General features: G+C 33.6%; 1 protein-coding gene across 9 annotated transcripts in view; it reads left to right on the top strand.

Annotated features, from left to right (window-relative positions):
* LOC117609063 (uncharacterized) overlaps nucleotides 1-21,295 on the top strand; it is a 164,483-nt gene that overhangs the window by 79,590 nt on the left and 63,598 nt on the right. The window contains exon 1 of one of the 9 annotated variants that reach the window (XM_034334909.2): nucleotides 18,606-19,456. The exons of the other annotated variants lie outside the window; for them this stretch is intronic. Coding sequence (XP_034190800.2) covers nucleotides 19,440-19,456 — 17 coding nt within the window. The 5' untranslated portion in view covers nucleotides 18,606-19,439. Of the gene's footprint in view, nucleotides 1-18,605; nucleotides 19,457-21,295 lie in introns of those variants that run through there. 9 annotated transcript variants of the gene reach the window in all.

Raw genomic sequence — 21,295 nt, 5'->3', positions numbered from 1 at the left:
ATACTATAAACAAGAACAAAAAGGAGTAGAATTTTGTTCGCAAGATGTTATACTGGTGTTTTTATTTTTATTAAATCTAAATGAATGTTCTTATTCAAGATCTGTCAGAAGATTGTTGGAGTATTGGAAGAATTCTTTTCTTCGATATTTTTAATCTTTTTATTTCTGTAATTATAAGTTTTTCATGCTTTTCCATCTTTAGAATCATTTTATATTTTTAGTAGCATTGCAACTTTAATGAATAGAACTTTTTTCTTCAAATTTAAAAATCGCAAATATTTTAATTTAATTTATTTATCTGTTTGTCATTATGGTTTTTCATTTTTATCTCGCAAAATTTTTTTTCAATCTTTATTAAAATACTAATAATTATACTTCTGTTCTATTTAAAAATAATTGTTCTCTGTTTAATTTTCATCTGAATTTTAATTAATTGTAATAGATATTTCCAAAATTTGTTTTCTTTATTATTTTCCATTTATAGGAAAATTTCATTTATCTTTTGAAACTCTTTTTTTTCAAATTCGTGTTGAATCATAAATAGAATGAAACTTTCATTGGAATAAGGATATAAACATTGAAATCAGGCTCTTCTAAATACTCAAATACTTATGAACAGGTAGTGTACATGTCGTTTCTCAGCGAAAGGGTTAAATAGCGAGGAGCCTCTTCAATTTTGAAAGTGAATCCAGTCGGTGAGTGAAAGCAGCCGATGTGTCCCGATCGGTGAACGTGACACGGTGGCCAAATTCAGGCCTAAGCTTGGAAGTGTTTCAGGGACGCATTTACACAAATTTCGAAGAGCTTCGAGTTTCGAAAATCTTCGTATACGAGCCTTCCCTTCCTTTCCTATGGCCCTTTTATGGATTCAGGTCGCGTGCCCTTTGTATCGAAAAGGTTACTGATAAAAATCGCTCTACAATTATGTAATCAGCCCACAGCCAATGAAAACCACGAACACGACCGAAACACGAATAAATAAAAGATACAAATTGGTAAGTTTTTATAAGATTCCTATATTGCATGGTGTATGCAACATCGTGTGAATTCGAGGATTCATGAGAAATTGTAACACTTCGTGTAAGAGAAATTGATAAAGAACATTTTTTAATTTTAAATTCTCCTTACAGTTTAATATTCTGGACCTAACTAAACTATTTTAATTCACGATGCACTTATTCCTGTGTTTGACAATTGATATGCTGTTTCATAAGGCAATGAAATTTAATAATATAATATAATTATTTTTTTTGTTTTTTTGCTATGTGGTATAATATATATTGTAGCCATGATTAATTAGAAACACAATTAGGTGAGATTACAAGGTTTAGGATACAGTTTCTTTTATTTATTTGTACAAGACATTTTACAGTGAGCGCAATGCTCATAATTCTCCCTACCGACTTTCCTACCGGGATCTCTCTCGCTCTTCTCCGGCAGGCGTCCAGGTATTATCGCCATACTCTCCTGCCGGAGTCCATAACCTGCCGACCAAGGGCGGCCGATGCGATGGTCTTACCTCGTCCTCTCTCTCGGATAACAGCAGATAACAGCAGGCAAAATAGGCCGAGTCGGTCGCGAGCTCATAATTTATATCTGTTCGTTGCTATCTGCGGCCGCCGTAATCAACGATCGCGTTGTAAAGAATGAATTTGGCGTTTTCCGCGCTCGCGTTTCGCGTCTCTGCCACCCGTGATAACCTATATGTACTTTACTTTTCTCGACATTGTCTGGACGCTTCCAGACCGCGTCATTTTCGCGAAGTTTCTTTTTACCGTTGTTACAATATTATTTTTCTTTATAATATAATTTTCCGTTGTATATGTATTCACATTTTTAATTTGCTATTTCAGTTTATTATGTATTTAATTTAAAGAATTTTTCTTTTCTTTTATTGTTAGAGTAATATAATTAATAGTATCTAAATATTAAATGTTATTATTACAAAATATTTAAATTAATACTTAATTTAGTAACATAAATAGTGGTACATTTTTGAGTATCCCAAAAAGTGTCCAGGTGTGTGCAGACGGGTTAAAGAAAAGGAATAAAAGTAAAAAAAGGAAATACTCCAAAGTTGGATAATTTTCGATCACCATAGTCGGCTGACCAAAGAAATTTCACTTCCTACCAGCAATCGGGAGTTCAATTAAGATCGAGTACACTTTAATTCTCTCTTTGACCTCCGATTGCTTCAGCTCGGTGAAAGTATGCTAATAAGCTTGCCATAATTTTACGGTTGAAATTGATAGTCCTCGCCGATGACTGATAATTATTGTTAGCCGTTGTCCGCCGATGGTCGGGAATTTTTTCCTTTGCAAAAACGTCGCCTCGAGGAAAGAGAAAATCAGATAGTAAAGTAATGTAAATTTTAAGAGGAGTTTTATTAGGTCGACTTACTTAATAAAATTAAAAAGGTAACAATTTGGAAAACATAATTTTAGTTCAATTAATCAGCTGTCAAACTGGATTTAATTTTTAACGAGTTAAGTACTTTAAAGTATTTCCAGTGGAAAATAGTAGATTGATAATTTGTAGAAAATTAAAATTTTATGGTGTACAGTGTTGCGCGGACCATCAGTGATTTATATTTAAATTATTAGCAGTACATTCCCAGTCAAATCAGTTTTCCCTAAATCCTTATTTTGATGATATTACATAGTATTAAAAATCCTTAAATACTAATTTAAAACTAACTTTTAAAAATATATGAGGCCTCTTTCGCTACATTGTTATTTTTCCCCGGGAATCCTACTGGGAAGAATGGAAACTTCACAACGAGTGTTTGAAGAATATTTAATATTTAATTCTTTGATGTAGATTTTTAATTAACTTTTCTGGTATTAATAGGATTTTATTAAAATAATATAATAAGACAGCGAGACTGCAAATAATAATAACTAATTAAATTAATTAAAGTCATATTTTGTAATATTTAATTAAAGCAACTTCACAGAGATTGCCTGTAAATTAATTTCTTTTATTGTAATCAACAATTAACGGATTTATTATTTGTGTATAGAAGACAATGTGAAAATAATGAGACAGAAATCATTACATTTAGAGAAACAATCACACATTATGATATAGAGAGATCGGCCAGAATGACGGGCAATGTTTTGCAAACGAAACACCTGATCAGTTGCAAGTTATATAAACTGCGTTTGTCAAAGGATAGAGGGTGTAACGAGTTGTCTCCCAAGCTCGTAAATATCAACTAATTAACATGATTTCCTTAATTCCACGTTTCTGTTGCATAACGCATCGGATAAATGAGCGCAACATCAATGTAAAACAGAAACGACATTTTTACAGAAAATCAAAAACAGAAAGATATCGTTGTTAAATTATCCATGCACTATTTGGTGGAAAAATATAAATTTAAGATTTTCTTGTTTTATTAAACATTAAATACTAATTATCCTGTTTGAAAAAACGAATATTGGTATAAAATTCGCAAACGTAGAAAATCTAATTGTAAGATGATTTCATGACAAAAGTATTGCAAAATGACACTTATGGCAGATCAATTTAAAGCTTAAAACCTGACGAAAATGACTGCATAAACATTTCGTAAATATTCTCAATATAAAACAGCTGGTTCTTTATTAGAGTAAACAATAAAAAAGCAGAGCAAATATTGTATTTTCAAACATTTATTTTAAAAATAATTATGAAAGTGTACTATGTAAAATTAAATATTTCATTTAAGTCAGATCAGTCTGTAATACTATCAGTAAAAGTTTATGTTGAACAATAATCAGATGGTTTTATTTTCAATTATGATATGTGTTATTAAACTGCATATTCCAGAGTACTTATATAAGATAATGAAGAACATAAAATTCTCCTCTATATAATGTTAATAATTTAAATTCCATTTAAGTGCTTCTTAAATGTGTATCTGTTAAACGATGAGATGTTAAATTCTTGAATATTTTTATTAACGATTTTATGTTACAGTTATATGAATAAGTTTCAGAATACCCCACAGTAAGTCTATAAGTGTCGGTCAAATGTTAATGCAATTAAAAATCCTGTCGTTTATTGGATAAAATTCTAACAGTCGTGCTATAATCATTGGAAATATGCAGATTGGAAAATAAAGAAGAAATGTTTCGCAATGCTGAACGAAGATCATTTATTAAAACTGCCGTGTTGTTAGAAATTTCAAGCGATCTCGTACACGGGAATAATTATGCAAAACTGGCAGGATCGTTGGAAGAGACGTTCCAATAGAAGAATAAAAGATGATTTCAGATAAGATCTCTCAGCATCGATAAAAATGGAAAACAAGCGAGATAATTGAAAAATTCACTGAAAAAATCTCGCGATTGGCCAGCCAGTTAATCAATGCATAATTAGCGAGGCAATAATGAGAAAATCCTTTCTTAAATTTTAAATAATCGAGAAACACAATAGGCGAGTTTAACGAACGAAATATTTATTTTTTACGAGATTAATAAACTGGTGAAATTCAATGCAGCTGTTATTTTGTATTGAAATCATTATGATCTTTTAATAAGCCACTGAAATCCTTTTTCAAATATCATTTCTTAAAGCTTAATTAATTTTCGGTAGAATTTAGTAATAGTGGAAATAAATAAAAACAAAAAAAAAGCAAGAAAAAAAACAGTCATTATTTCTAGTGTGAATTTATAAATAAAAGAACTATAGAGTGTCGTTTTGTTCTTGGTTAATAAATCTACTGTAACTACAGATAAATAAAAAAATGGTATATTGAACGTATTGATCAATTTAGGCTGTCAGTAAATAATAGGAAAACGACACAGATTAATACAATTCCTGTCATCATTACCTTTACGTGGATGAATATAAAATTAAAGTAAAGAGTGAAGAATTTATAGTTGCCGGTGAGCAACATGATAGTGAACGTGTTAATATATAGATAAATAAATAGGTAATAATTTACTTTTGTTGCTCATTGTAAATGACTCGACCGAAAAATGCAGAAACTATCCTAATCGTCTTTTTAACATTGAACCAACCAATAAAACAAGAACACCTCAGCTGTCCTCCCATACGCTGTTAAAGTGGCGAACAATCGTTGATAAAACCCGCAGCCTAGTTTTTATACCTTTCTAACACGAAATGAAGTAATGTTTCACACCCGATCTCACCAAGTCAATCGTCGATGCAATAATTACTTCGGACAGCTTTACACGTGTTTCATAGTTAATATGTAAAGTGAAAGAAAGAGTGAAAGAAAAAGAAAAAAAGAATCAATGGTAGATGTTCGGTATACGAACCGTGAAAAGTTGTCCTCGATACGTTTAGCTGAACACCCTGCGCGCAGTAAGGGTGATAAAGGAAGGCACGTGCAATATGAACCTGAACTCGGCATGAACGGCGAAAGGATAGGAATGGTGTATATGTATATGTATACATAGAGCAAAGCATATACGGTACCTCTGGTCGATGGCCGTGGTGTAGAACAGTTTACAAACTGCATATCCGAGAGCTAGGGAAGTGTGTTACTACTCGAGCGTAACCGAGAGACCTCGACCAATTTAAATGCGCGATCGCCTTCTACGGATCATTCGATCGAACGAGAGCAGATTGCCGTTTTATGGATGCTCTACCATTCGTTCAACAACGAATAAATGAGTTTAAAAGTATCGAAGAGAATGAAAGTGATTGCGTTTCTCTAACGCGATTTTCAACACACTTTTCACATTACGCGTGTCAAATATAATAAAAATTTAACCTTAGAAACCAATTAGAAAATTATTATTTTTCTTGTTTAATAAATTTCTAGGAAATTGTTAGGTGTATAAATTAATTCGATATTCTTTCTTTTTTTTGTTCATTTCAATTGAATATTGTACATATTTTTAAAAAAGTCCTAGTAATCCTAATTATTAACCCTTGGACGACGGACCATGGAGAAAGCCACAATTTTAATTTAATTTTGTATTTCATATTATTCTCATTTTATATAAATTTTACACTGTTCTTTTAGAAATTATTCTTCCAATATATCAAATTCTTTCGATTAAAAATTATATATTTCACTTTTCATGAATATACTTGGGTACGTTTTGTTTATGATTTACCCAGGATTTGCTGTACAGGGGTTAAAATAATCGTAAATCGTATTCTTGTACTATTTTTCAAATTTGCAGCAACTTGGCAATATATTCAAAGAAAGCGTAATGCTAAAGGCACCGAATTAATTTGTACACCCAATATTTATTTTCCGTTACGTCTTCATCTGCAGTTTACTTATGACCATTTCTTAGAATTAATCTTGGAGATGTTTCGTATATGATTGTTAAGATCGATGATGGTTGGTTTTCGACGAGCTTGATGATCAAGAAGGACAGGTGTTTACCTGTGAAAGTGCGAGTGTCGCCGTGACGAGCGATATCCGATGGGAAAGAACGTAGGTAGGTAGGTTGGTGTGTATGTAGGTAGAAGGTAGATAAGTGGCAGTGGCGTAACGAGGAGACAAGTATGGGACGTGACCACGATCGATTTAAATTATTCCATTGCCGTTTCTTATCGAAATTTTCTGTGAAAAACGGTGCAATTTGTCTTTTTTCTTTAGTCACAATTGTCGTTACTTAAAAGGATTGGGACTTGTTTTATTTTTTATTTTTTTTCTCTCTCTATATATACATATACAGTGCACAGTGGTCCAGGTACCCGCTTTTCATGGCCAAAATTCAATTTTTCAAGTTTAATGCTTTGCAAAAATTCTTTTACTTACAAAGTAAGAAAACTTTAAAACTATGAAATCCAAAATAATTTTCATTTTGGACGATTGTGTAACCGTGTACAACATACTGAAGTCAAAATTCCGAAATTCGAAGTGAAACTAATTTTTGTAAGTATTCATTATAGATCATTAAATAATAGTTTTGGAGAACAATATTATGCATATTAGTAGTTCTATTTTGATTATTCAATTGCGTCGAAAGTGTTCGTTTAACTTATGTATAAATAGTGCAATGTTTACAACAATTTAAACTTTGCGGAGGGTTTTAAAAATATGCTTAAAAGTGCTAGCTACCAGGTTTGTTTTATAAGAAAGCTTAAACATTTCTTTAAAGAATTATATAAATTTTAGGTTCAACCTTCCTCAACTTTTAAATCTATACGAATTTCATTAAATGAACGCTCTAGATATTCTAACGTTGCGGCCACTGCGGCAGGCAGCATACGTATCGCTCGGGCTGAAGTGACTTCTGCCTAGAGTAATACGAAACGTTTTCTCTGCGAGACTTTTATCTCTTGTTAGTATTAATTCTTATAAACAAGAGATAATAATCATTTGGAGACGTATTTCAGCTTCATCGTCTTAGTCTTTTAGTCAACGTGCTAGGCGAAACATCAGTAGAAAAAAGTGTAAATTCAGTATAATTTTATTATAGTTATGTACTATTAAACGTATTCTTTACTTTTTTGTTTATATATGTCAAAGTGTAATATAGTGTAGCGTGTAGTTTCCATTTAATATAATTATTCTGAAGATTCTATGCAATTAAACTGGTTAGAACATAATTTTAATTTATTATAGATATTTGATCTAATTTATCACAAGATATAACTAGCGAAGAGAATTCAGATCAAGAACAGGACGAATCAATTTTACGTATATTTAGATATTTAAATAATATTAAATTAGAATAAAAAAATTAAAAACAATTATATTTTTGCACTTGTTTAGTTGTACTTTAGTTCTATTAATTATATTTATTATATTTGGTTAAAAGTCGATTTAGAGACGTTTTTAATTTTGGCCACGAAAAACGGGTTCCTGGACCACTGTGCAGTGGAACCTCGATAACTCGAACCTCAAGGGAAGGGTAAACATTTTCGTGTTACATATAGAGGTTTCGGCTTATCGAGTTTTCAAGTAATAGAGGTTTGATAAAGAAAAATTCGACTTATAAAGGTTCCAATTTCTGAAGATGCAGAGAATAACAAATTTAAGTTTTAAAGATAGATTGTTTATTATATACGTATAATTAAATATCCAACTTAACTTACACTGTAGGTATAAACATAATTTACATATATGAAAAAGATAAATGTTACTTCTTATTTCTAAATTATTCTTTATTATTAAAAATATCTGTAAGTTTGCTTTGTGTTAACCTGTTTTGGTATTGCAAATCAATGGTGTTTTCTATTGTAAATAATGCGGACAAAATATTTTCGTTAATATTTTGAAACCATTCTATGAAATTTTGTAATGTATTGACTGCTATTCTAGGTTGTGTAAGATTTTAAAAGCCGAACAGACTCAATCTATAAACTTCTACATTTATAATTTATCTTAATTCAACATCGAGGTCGCAGACACTTAACTGATGCTATTGGTTCATGCATAAAAGATTCTTTATCTTGATCTTCGATTTCAACCATATCCTCATCTAATCTACTTTGTGTGACAGTTTCAATAATTTCGGAATCAGTCAATGTTCCCGTAGTTATGACTTCATTATCACATTTGTGGGGGTGTGTGAGCAGGAGCGTGGCGCCCCAGGTGCCTTGGGTCTTTCCTGTGATGGCCGCAAGGTGTCGCCCGTGTAACTCCATCCTTTCTCGCAAGTGCTCCATCACGGACCTTGTCGATATATACACGGTGGCCGCCGAGGTATCCGAGATACTTCGTATATGAATTCTATGACTAATTTTAAGCAAAATAAATGATTCTATTCACTTTTCTCGAATTTCCAACGGTTTTTGAAATATCGGGGTTTGAAGTTGCCAAGTCGTATGGGTAGTTGCTAAAGAGTAAATTACATTGTTGCGACTAGTAGGTTTAGAAAAAAATATGGTTTATTTTAATAAAAGTGTAATGACAGTGTAATTATTAAAGCTGCTCAATGTGACCACCGTCTTGTGCAATGCATAACTCAATCCTCCGTCGAAGCTCTCGTTCCCAGTTGTAGTTCTCCATATTGTTTTTCACAACTATCAATGATGACAATTAACGAACCGACAATCATCAATTTCTTTCTAATCCCAGCCAAGTTGCTAAAGATTAAATTACCTTACCCAGTCGCAACAATGTAATTTACTCTTTAGCAACTACCCATACGACCTGGCAACTTAGAACCCCGATATTTCAAAAACCTTTGGGAATTCGGGAAAAGTGAGTAATCATTTTTGCTTAAAATTAGTCATAGAATTCATATACGAAGTATCTCGGATACCTCGACGGCCACCCTGTATATAAGATCTGAGAATATAGAACCCAGGCGTCTGCGGCAGGGATCGTTCGCGGGAGCCCCACTGACGAGTTCTAGCGGACGGTTCCCGAGACGAAACGCCATCATTTTTCCGCCACTATCCTACACATTCAACATTACTCTTCGAAACTTACGTTTTCAATGTTATAATGGGACGAAATTTGATTCCAAAATATATAGCATCATCTGTTTCTAAGTTATTGTTTACAGCAGATTCTATTTTATCTTCAACGTGTTCTATGTATAAATTAAATCCACACGCTTTGAGAATTGATAATTGTTTTTTTTTTAATGATTTTTTATTGATAATTGTTTCATGACGTTTGGTATTGTGATCGATATATCTTTCTGTTCTTCTAGACTTGATATAATATTTCTTATGATTTCTTTCCTGTACAGACTTTTGAAGTTTTTAATAATCCCTGATTCCAAGGTTATAATCTTGGGGAAGGGATACTATTGTGTGCTGTACAATTATCGATAAATAAAAGAATTTTACGCTTTCCTTCTTTCATTTTTTTATCGACTTGAATGAGCCAATCTAAAAATAATTCTGAGATCATCCAAGCTTTTTATTTGCGGCGCAATCTAATGGTAGCGATTTACAAGCCGCAAGACAACGTGGTCTTTTAGGATTTCCCTATGAGTAAAAGTTTAAATTTTTCAATTCCTGACGTATTCACTGTGAGTAAAATTGTGAGTCTTTTTTACTGTATTTTTCTTCGTGACATTTCTCATATTTAAACATCATCGTTTTATCTGGAAGGCATTTGTAGAATAATGCTGTCTCATTTGCATTAAAATCCATATGTATTAAGCATGCGTTTTATTTTGAGTTATAAAGGAGCGGAAGGAAATGAAGAAAATTTTCATCTTACAGAGGCTTTCGAATTATGGAATTTCCACTGTATCTTGAAATGCGTAGAAGGAAACTAGTATTTTTATATTTTTTTACTTAAATATATAATTTTTATGATACACTCACGATCAAAGTAGATCCCTCCCCCAAAAATATTAAGGGGAAACAGGAATTTTGAAAATCTTAATTTTAACGATATCAACGCTAAAAGTAATTTAGAAAAAAAATAATATCATTTTTAATTATCAAGTATTATAAAATATGGTATATAATTGAAAAATATGAATAATAAATAAATATCAAGTCAAATTTTCCCGCGTAAACATTCAGGCTCAACTGATAGTGCCACTGTCCCTATACATATACATATTGGAGGCCACCTTCCCCGCATCATTAGTTCCCATCGGGAAGCCTATGGGGAAGGGCGAGAACCAGAGACGTCACCATTTTTTCCTGGAGAAGCAAGATTTGATTGCGAATATTCATTATTATGAGTCACGCAATTTTAATGAGTTCATTAACGCATTGAACGCCATAAAAACCATCTGTGATTGATACCATAAATTCAGTATAATCAGATAACTAATTGTAAGAAATAAATAAGAAAAGTAAAAAAAAATTTTACGTAACATTGATATTATAATACTTATGCAAGGTATCGAATGGAAAGCATAAGTTGAAAAATGAAATGATTGTATTCTGAATACCTAATTGCAATTATAGTATGCCGTTCTACAAACGATTATTTTCACCGCTGTACTCGATGGGTTAATAAAACAAACAATTTACTAGGTCGTTCATTATGATTAAAGAATAATACGTTATTTGTTTACAAGAAACTCCATTTATTTTATATAATTCATGTATTATAAACAGTATTTTCATAATCTCAATTTTTATATATTTTTTACATAAATATAGAACATTTTTACTATAGGCGGTTGTAAAATGTAATATAATATTTTTTTTTTGCAAAGTACCTAAAGTATATATAGAAAGGAATGAAACGAGCACTTATTAATTCCATAAAATTTAGTAAATTTACCTTTTTATTGAGAATGTTTTATTGAAGTTTCACTGCTGAAAGGCTGATATTTCCAGAACTCCTCGCTGGATCTCCGATCTCGACATAGCTATTCAAATTTCCTCGATAACGATCTCTCCTCGCTTTCTGCGTTTCATTTCGTTCAAAAATTCAGATTCTTTGTTCGACTCAGGGAGACCTTCGAAAAAAGAGGACGCGTAAAACGGAAAATTATTCTCCGAATTTTCTTCGTAATCTCCAGATTTTCGTCATCGCTGCTAAAACGTTTTTCGCGTACCTGTCGTTGATTTTACTCATCGGTGTTTAAATTACATTTTTTATCGAATTTATCAGATTTGATTTGTGAATTGTAGGCCGACTGATATTTCTGATGATCGACTGTTGGAAAACAATTAAAAATAATTAATTATATCCTACATTGGTGCAGTGTATTCTGATAGCAGATCAAATATCAATTATTTGATAATTAATATATGATGCAAAAATACGAAATTCTAATTGAAATAAATAAAAGTTCATGGTTCGATAGAAGATACGAATAGATATTGAAAATTTCCATTGTACACTTTTTATTTTGAAATACCAATTGATCTGTACAAAATTTTTTCAAAATCTCAAATATTTTTCTATTTTATTTAAACAAATAAAACGAAGAATAGATTGTTCCCATACAGTTTTATGGCAAGCTTCAAAGGTTAAAAAAAAAAAAAAAGGGAGAAACAAGGTATTGAAAACAGATCGTTTCAGTGCAGAAGCGTCATTGAATAGAAAAACGGTGACAAAAGGCTGAGCCATGACAAACGGGAGTATTTGTCGATTCGTCGTTTCGATTGCGACGGAAAAATCGCCACAGTCGCAATAACAAGATAAGGAAGCGTATCTCTGGCGTGAAAATGATACGCGTATGCAAACGTGTGCACGGTTGTGTGTCTGGCATTTTAAAAAACAGCCCGCAGCCACAAAAGAGAACACACACCGTCTTGGCTCGTATCCTTTAACAGCCATAAAATATGATTTCATAGCATTCGAAGAATATTGACGTCACTTCTATCGCTGAAAACGGACAGACAGGAATTTGATACCCGGTCTGAATTAGGTGTGACAACTTTTATGCAGTTTCTTGGCTTCCGATCTCAACAAAAGGATTCCAAACTGGTTGCTTGATCGATATATAACCCTTTTAGTCTTAGATCAGTTTTTTCTTTAGCCATTGAATATGTTAGAATCGAGCATCGTTTAACCGTCGAACAGCGTAGCTGGGTCTCTATCGACCGATCGTATGATTTTAATCATTAACTGTGGATGTCAAGTTATCTCGTCACTGGAAAATGATTTTCCAACGAGGATGAAGAGTTAAATCGTCATGGAATTTTGAAGATGACCCACACAAACTTAAATTCCATATGGTTTCAATGGTATTTGGAAATAAGTTACTGTTTTTATTTCTTAATTATTTAACAGTTATTAATTTAGATTAGGACATAATTAAGCGTTAAGTACATATTTAATCTCGCAAATTCATCAAGCTTTTAATATGCTATTATATACAGAATGAGTCAGATGAAGTGTAACAAAGTATTATCTCGGAAACTATAGCAGCTATCGACCTAATTCTTTCTTGAAATTAAATGGTACCAAATGCTTGATTATGTGGCGTATACAAATTTTGTCTAAAATGGCTACGATGGTGTCAGAATAAACCAACGTCGTCTTTTCTAAATGGGATGCTACACTAATTTTTTTTATTTAAATAGGTTTTATCAAACTGGATAATTTTATTAGGATTATTTTTTTTTACTAGAACGTTTATTAAAATCATTTTTTGATATTCCTAATAGTTAATTTATGACAAAAGTAATATTGCAAAGATAATCAGCAAATACGCTGATAATGTTATCCACATGGATGAAAGTTATTAAAATAAAGAAAATTATTGTATTAATGGAGTATTGCCATTAGTATAGGCATTTAAAAGAAATTTTTATACATCGCACAATCATGCATTTGTACAATTTAATTAAAAAAGAAAATTAGGTCGATATCCAATTGTTTTAGTTTTCGAAATAATAGTCTATAACACTTTATTTAACTCACCCTGTATTCCTAGTGCAATAATAATGTTTCCTGCAATTGAAAAGTTTCGTTCCCTTTACTTTTCTTAACCTTTCAACTGGGGAATTAACTTACCAAAAGCGCATTCCATTAAATATTAAAAGATTGAAAATGTATCCAATTTAAATTTATTTGGATCGTCTTTCGTAATAAGTTAACTTGTTATCTCCAGTTATAAAAGCTTAAAAATGTATCAAGTTCAAATTTACGTGGGTCTTCTTTAAAATTCCATGACGAATTAAACTCATCACCCCTGTTTCAGCGACGAGTTAACTCGTCATACACGCTTAAAAGATTAATTACTCTATTCCAGGTGTTCTTAAATTTATGTAGTCCGAGGACCCCCACTTGAACAACATTTTTTTTGCGGACTCCATCCCAACCCTAGACATTTTACGTCGTTCTTGAGACTTAATTTCTGGCTCAATAATCTCATAGGCACTACATTATAATAAATATTGGTAAAAATGTATCGCTGGTTATTTGAATAAATGGTCTTGCGCATTTATAGAGATGAACATTTTTATTAGGATAAAAATAGTAGTAAAAAGAATTTAAAAAGTTGCAAATCATAATACATTAAACTCATATAAACATTTCTTGGTCAACCATTTTTTATAATTTCGCGGACCCCCGCTAATGGCTACGCTGGACCCCCAGGGGTCCGAGGATCACAGTTTAAGAACCTATGCTCTGTTCTATTAAACTTAAAATATTGGTCATTGATAAATTTATAGCAGTGAATGTATCAAAATTTAAGATAACACTTTAACAGATTTCTAATTTGTAAATGTCTAATATACTTAAGGGATAAGCTGTAGAAAATTGTTAATCCGAAAACTACATCTCGATGACAAAACGTAATTCTCAAAGTTACAAGAATTATAATCCTTTCTACACTTTCGTTGTCTTTTCAAATCATAATCAGCTTCAGTCTTTACCTGGAAGTGTGTAAAACGAAACACTGTAAGGAGCTTTCGTAGGATAAAGAGAAAACGAGAGATTAGTAGAGAAAAGAAAAGAGCAACCTAACCGATTTAGTCACGACGACAAAAGGCAATGGAACTTTTAATACCCGTGTCGTTAGCCTTTTCCGGATTATCTGGCAATGAAACCTGAACTGTGCGCAAATGCAACGTGTAGAATTTGTGTAACAAAAAATAGTGCGACAGACAAGGAAGAAAACTACGTTTGATATATGACAAGAACGTGCGAGTTCCACGTGTTAATCAAATTCTGGTGGACGGATAAAATTTCACGCGAATGAAATCTCGGTATTCCGATTTCATCACAATTTTCTGCCATGTGTCGCAAAACGTGCTCTCCGGTCAATATTGAATCGACAAATCGTCAGAAAAATATCCGACGACTTTAATGCGTTCACTGCAGCAGTGGAATTGCACGTGTCTCTGGTATTGAAACTGATTATTTATTATAATATATTAACACGTTCATCGATACGCTGGTCATTCTTGATCGACGTTATAATTTGAATTCAATTAACCCTACGCGGGCAACCTGGGTCGTTTATTTTAGCTTTCTTGATTTTCAAAAAATCTAAAAATATCCTGGAATACTTATCGAGTGCTCTACTTTAGCATATAATTGTTGTTTGAGTCAAATGTTTAAATAACTACTTAATTGGGAAAAATAAGTATTCTGAAAGAACCTCGGAGAAAGTTGGACTTTACTTCAGACATAAGCTTACCCAAGAAATAAAAACATTAGAAGATAAAATTACCAAAAAAATTAAACTAGTAATGTAAAACAACAAATTGAAGTATTGTATTAAGAAATCAATTCTGTCCGGTTGTCTAATTGTATGACTCATTCTACTGTGACGATCATTAACACTTTGATGACGGATATCACATATTTTTGTCATTATTTTTATCTAATTAAATTAAAATTTTCAAATATAATTCTGTTAATAATTTCTTCTTAAGTACAAAAAGCTCACCTGAAATGTTATATTACAGAATTATTAGGAAGAGAGCAGAAAATTTAATATGCTAATATTAATGAATTAAATTAATAATAAATTAAATTTGTGCAGTTCCCCAATTTTTATCAATTCTCGGACGGCATTCTTCCATTTTATCTGAAATTGAATAAGAGAATTTTTTATATTAAATCATTTTCACTGTAATGGTCAACGTGTTAATAATCTAGAACATTAAAATCATAATAAAACTTTAAGGTTCAATAAAAATAGAACGACCAGTTACTTTTGCGACCAATGATTGTGAGTAACAGAATGCGAATAATAAAACATTATGTCCCTGTTGGACGGATATTAAAAATACTGATATGGATCAATACCGATACGATTAGATTAGATCGAACGAGAATGATCTTACATGAACATACGCGTTTAATTAACGACCAATCAGCTAGTTTATTGATAATTGCGTGGGTATTTAATTAGCGTTTGAACTTCACGTTCATCCCATAGATTCAACATAAATTTAATTAGATCCCTGACGTAAATGTTATGGAATATACAAAGAGGATTGCATTTGTTGATTTTCCATAAATATCCATATAAAAAGAAAACATCGGTATATGTTAAAAAATGAAAACTTTTTAAGAATAATGATTACATAATTTTTTTTTGATTGACCCAAGTTTTTTTACAAGTCACTGATATTTACGACGGTCCACAGATATTCTGTGACTTTTATTGTAGTATGTGGAAGATGAAAGTAATCAATTTATTTATTATGTTCTACTATTTCTTCTTTTTTTTTTTCTTCTAAAGTAGACCAGGTGCCATAGAAATTTTAACACTTTTAGAATTTGACATTTTTTAATTTCCGGGTTTTCAAACTTAGAAAATCTGAAAATATAAAATTCTGGAATTTTAACATTTTTTAATTTTTGAATTTTAGAATCTCACAATTTTGGAGTTCTGGAATTTATAAAATCTAAAACTTAAAAATTTTTTAATTCTAGAATTCTAATATTTTGAAATTTGGAATTTTTAAATTCTTAAATGTAGAAAATCTGAAATTTTTTAATTCTAAAGTTTTGAAATTCTGGAATTTTGGAATCTGAATATTTTAGAATAGTGAAAATCTACATTTTTGGAAAAGCGCTAGTTTTGCCCGATTTATTCCGATAGATTTTCTTACATGCTGAAAGTTTTCTTCCGTTCATTGGTTCACATATTTAAATGAGTGATATATATTTCTTCAAGAAAGTTAGAAGTGTAAACTTTCTCAGATAACCACTGTTACTTTCTGATTATTTTCAACTGAAACTTGATTACCGATGAAAGCGAAACGACAAAATAACACTCATCCTTTCATTTCATATCTCCGTATCACTAACCTTGTTACACTTAAAACATGGTTTCCTAGCATTTTATCGCTAATATAAACATCCACAATTAACAGTAATGTTATTATCTGACACCAGATTAAAATTTGACCTAGATTGAAATGTAGGAATAAAAGAAAAGGTCAGTGAAGTGAAAATTCACCTTCGATATTTCATTTCGTACGAAATGATGAAAGAAAATTGTAAGAAGATGTAGTTCTCTTATAACATTCGATAGTAGGCTCAATGTTTCACTTCGAATATGAATGGAAAAAAACAGGATAAAAAGATATAAATGGAACTTATGAAACGATCTAACAGCAAGTTAATGTATTAAACAAATTTTCAACTTAATACATTTTGAAATGAGAACTATGGGCTAAAATATATAAATTTATTCTTTAACCCTTTGAAATCTCTTAGTACAAATACGTACCACAACATTTACTTCATCCACAATTTATTTTTGTATTATTAGAGAATTTTCAAAATTTAATCTTCTAATTTTCTAATTTTAGGGTTTTCGAATTCTGAAAAATTCTGTAATCATACCTCCGATTATACCTACATGACTTATAAAAGTTTATAAAAATTGCAAATAACCTAAGTATCAAAAATTAATACAATTCAAAGCCTTAATAAAGCCTTAATGAAACCGTTCATTACATATTTTTATTTTAGACTTTTTTTGTTTTAAAATATATATATTCCTAATTTACAGTGAAAAATCTTTCAACAATTCTGGCAATTTAAAAAATAGATTATTATAATCTCAATGTTAGGTTACAATCAATTCAGAGTATTTAAACAAAATAATTCCGCTGTTTTCTATTTGCTCGTCTCGGAATGATTGAATCATAAAAAAGTCAGAAGAAGGAATAAAAATGAATCGATGGTTGAGCAAGAATACATATTTTCTTTGCCCGGTATTCAGCTTCCACATTTCTGTGCGTGTCTCAATCATCTCGTTGCACGTCTAGCGACGTAAATCCTGGCAATCTTCGTATTCGACGAAATAGCAAAGAAAAAAAAGGCACAATTTCCACGCGTTGTTCGAGCAACAGTATTGTGAGATAATAGGCACCATCATGGCGACATTCAAATAGCCGCAATCGTCGGGTACCGGTGTAGGAAAGGGAAAGCCCGGGAATTAGAAGCGAGTAAATTGAACGGAAAAAGGGAAACCATGGAGTGGCAAGCAGAGAGGAAAGTTATGCGATACACAGGAACGTCCCTGTCCATTACCTTCTATACACGAGTATAATCGTATACGCAATTAAGTATCTGAAAGCGAAGATCATCGAGCAGCGACTTCTTTTCAAGCTCCCATGTTCAATGATTGTGTTTCGTAACATAGTAATTGCATTCGTTGAACCATATCTTATTTATTTTATAAATTATTAATTGGAGTTTGAAGTGTAGTATTATTGTTGTTATTTATAGCGCAAAGTTGTTACTTTTTATTTGAATAACGAATAAGAAATAATGTACTGAACGTCCAGTATTCAAGGGCGTTTACCCTTTTTAGAGGATTAATGCTGGCCAAGCGAGGCAGGTCAGTACCACGGAGGCAAGAATTGCAAGGATCTCCGATCCTATGTAACAACGACGACGAGGAGGCGGGTGCAATAAACGTGGCACGTAAAACGCGACGGTCGTTGGGTCGGTCGTGTCGAGTTGGTCGCAAAGGCAAAGGCAAAGGCAAAGGCAAAGGCAAAGGTAAAGGCGGGCCACGGGTGCGCGCAATGCCGCGCATGTCCGCGTTGCCATGATCGCCCTGGCCCACTGACCTATATTACTCGCGGGTACAGGTCCCGCATATACGAGTCGACCCAGAAGCGACCGATGCTCGGCCGTGGCGAGTCGGGCTACAAGCCTGTGTATCGCGGATTTCGCGCGAGATCTCGTACACGCGGAAATCCAGCTTCGGTCGAGTTGTCGCGACATGATTCGACGACGATCGGCCGGGTGGAGGAAATTCCGTTGGTCGCGATAGCTGAACTGGAAGGACTCTGTCGTGGTGGAAGCGAACGTGTACTGTTTGCTGGCAGTCGTCGGTCGGGCGGGATCGCGCGCGTTCACTCGCCGAACGGGAAGAAGGTGGCCAGCGCGAGGTTGCTCGTCGACGCGCGCCCCGCGCGCCTACCTACACACCGGCAACTAGCTGCGCGCGTGTCCGTGCCAACAACGGTCGACGAGGCTCGCTCGTTCAACTCTCGCGCGGTCGAAGGAACACCGGAGGTAGAAGCCGGAGGAGGAGGAGGTGGTCCGTCGATCGGGCTGCGAAACCAGAGGAAACGGTGTGTGCCACCGATTGTGCGTTGCGCAAAGAAAAGTGGAGGGAAGCTCGAGCGCGCGGACAATCCAGGATACTGGTGCCTGGAGAGGAGTTTGGAGCTAGCTACGGCGCCGGCGACGGCGCACCGCTACGAAGTGGGGAGCCAAAGAACGCTTCGTGACAACTGGGTGACGGCTGCGTGGATACACGCCGCTACAGTGATGCAAGGTGCTCTTCTACGCGATAAGTGGTGACGTCGACAGAAGCACTAGCACCGGCTGGCCGACTCGACTCGACTCGCGTCGCCCCACGGGTGTGCTCCTTTACTACCAACCCGCCGCTCTGACCCGATCACCTTTCCACATTTTTTCGTTACTCTCTTCCTCTATTCTTCTCCCTCGCTCTCAACCCCACTACCTCTTACCTCTTACCGTGTGTATACTCTGAAGATTACCCGAACGTCTCGAAGACCCGGACTGTTCCGATGAGTGTCATAGAACGACGCGTTACTCGGTCAGTTTTCGAACTCTTCGAACCAACGAGATGGAACATGGTGTCTGAGAGTTGGTACACCTTGGAGCCTGAACTGTGACCGCGAGGATGCTTCTTGGAGAAAAGTAAGAATCGCAAACAAATGCCTTGTGCCGTGCCTGAAAGGCACTGATCAATGTTTGGGAGGGTGTTCTCAATGGGATTGGTGAATTCCGACCTAGTTAGGTGTAAGCGTTTCACATTCATAGGATAATGTAAACGATGTTTTCATCGGAGCTGAAATTTTTTCTACCGAACAAGTGAATAGAGTGTTCAGAGTGGACGCGTGAGAACAGCTGTTTCGGAGCATAGTTTGATCGATGAAAATATTTCACCATTATACTATTACTTAACCTTTTCGCTGCAAATCTATCGTTTTCAAAACGTTTCTAATTAAAACCGAGTCACTATTAAACATTCTGCACAAAATCTTTTTCCACAAAATTGAAATAAGTAACGAAACGTTCAATTTGCGAATCTAGCCAATAACAATGGACCTAGTAAAATTCAGTGACATCTACTTTATATGTTAAGAAATACACTCTGAAAATCTGTGTGCCCAAAAATCAGTAGTTTAGTTTTAAATTTAGTATGACGTCAATCAGAAAAACAATTGGTATCATTGTTCACGAGTTCACCATATATTTTGTTCTTTATAGAAAACTGTGATAGTTATGAATCATCGATCATTAGTGACAGTTCTAATGGTGATTCAAACGAGTTCAGTTTTATCATGAAATGAAGAATGCAATTGATAATGATTTACGTGACTTGTATTAGTAGGACGGATAGAACGTTTCATTCCAAGAAAGTTGTTTAGAACGTAAAAAAGGCATATGTACAATTGTAATTTTATTAGATTGTTCAAGGGATGACAATGAAATTTTCAAATTATTCAATTTTAATTAATACTCATGATATGGGAAAATTCATAATTTTATTTAAAGGGTGTCTTTACCCTCGGGACGATTTCATTGACGGAAAGAAAAGAATTCTTCATTAACCACACTTGGAGTACATTTCTGCAAAGTTTCAAGTTTATGTGAATTTTCAAGTTGCTGAAGTATCTTTGTTACTATCATAGGGCTGTTTCAACCAACAGTGGGAACAAATCGGTCGCAATTCTCGCGCGCAAAAGTTATTGATCTAGAGCGGTTGGTTCCGACGACGCAGATGGCTGACGTAGATTGCGAACGTTGGAAGGAGCCACGACGACGAAGATTCAGGGTGGTGTTGCTTCGAAACTCGTTTCTCTCTTACAAAACCGAAACAATCGCTTTTCTTCGACTGATACAGCAGTCGAACAATAATACTTTGTTTTCTTGGCCCTAGATTTGTGCCTTTACAAGATATAATATGGCGGGAAATTATCGAGCACCTTCGAGGTCGACAATTTTCGATTTTCTTTCTTTTCTTTTTCTCACTTTCGTTGCCTTTTATACTCGTGTAAAACGTTAACGTACGACACTCTAGACTGTTTTCCTGTTCATTTTTTTTTCTTTCTTCTCGCCCCGAGCACCTGTAAGTAGCTGTCACACGAGCTTTTGTCGCGAATCGTTCTCGCTATTGTTGCGAATAAAAAGGAGAATTGAAAGGTTCTCGCGTGGGAGTGGTTTTTTGTCAGGAAGAATGAATTTTAATTAATTTTCGGTGAAGGGTTTTTCTATCAAGTACTTTCTACGCGAACAGCACACCGTCTGGAGAATTAAAAATATCCGTCTAGAATGATTTTTAATCGGATTTGCCGTTCAGATTTTACGGTATCAACGTGTGTGCTGTGTTTAAGAAATTTTTAACAGTAACAGATCACTGTCAGTAGAATTAGTTGTGCTTAGTATGGCAAACAATAATTTTGATTATGTATTAATATGTGATTGTGAACTATGACGTTACGAATTTAATCTGATTGAATAATTGAAGATGAA

This window comes from Osmia lignaria, chromosome 14, assembly GCF_051020975.1.
Source record: "Osmia lignaria lignaria isolate PbOS001 chromosome 14, iyOsmLign1, whole genome shotgun sequence".
NCBI classification, from domain to species: Eukaryota; Metazoa; Arthropoda; class Insecta; order Hymenoptera; family Megachilidae; genus Osmia; species Osmia lignaria.
The sequence above is the reverse complement of the archived record's forward strand: the minus strand, read 5'-3'. Positions and strand labels throughout refer to the sequence as shown.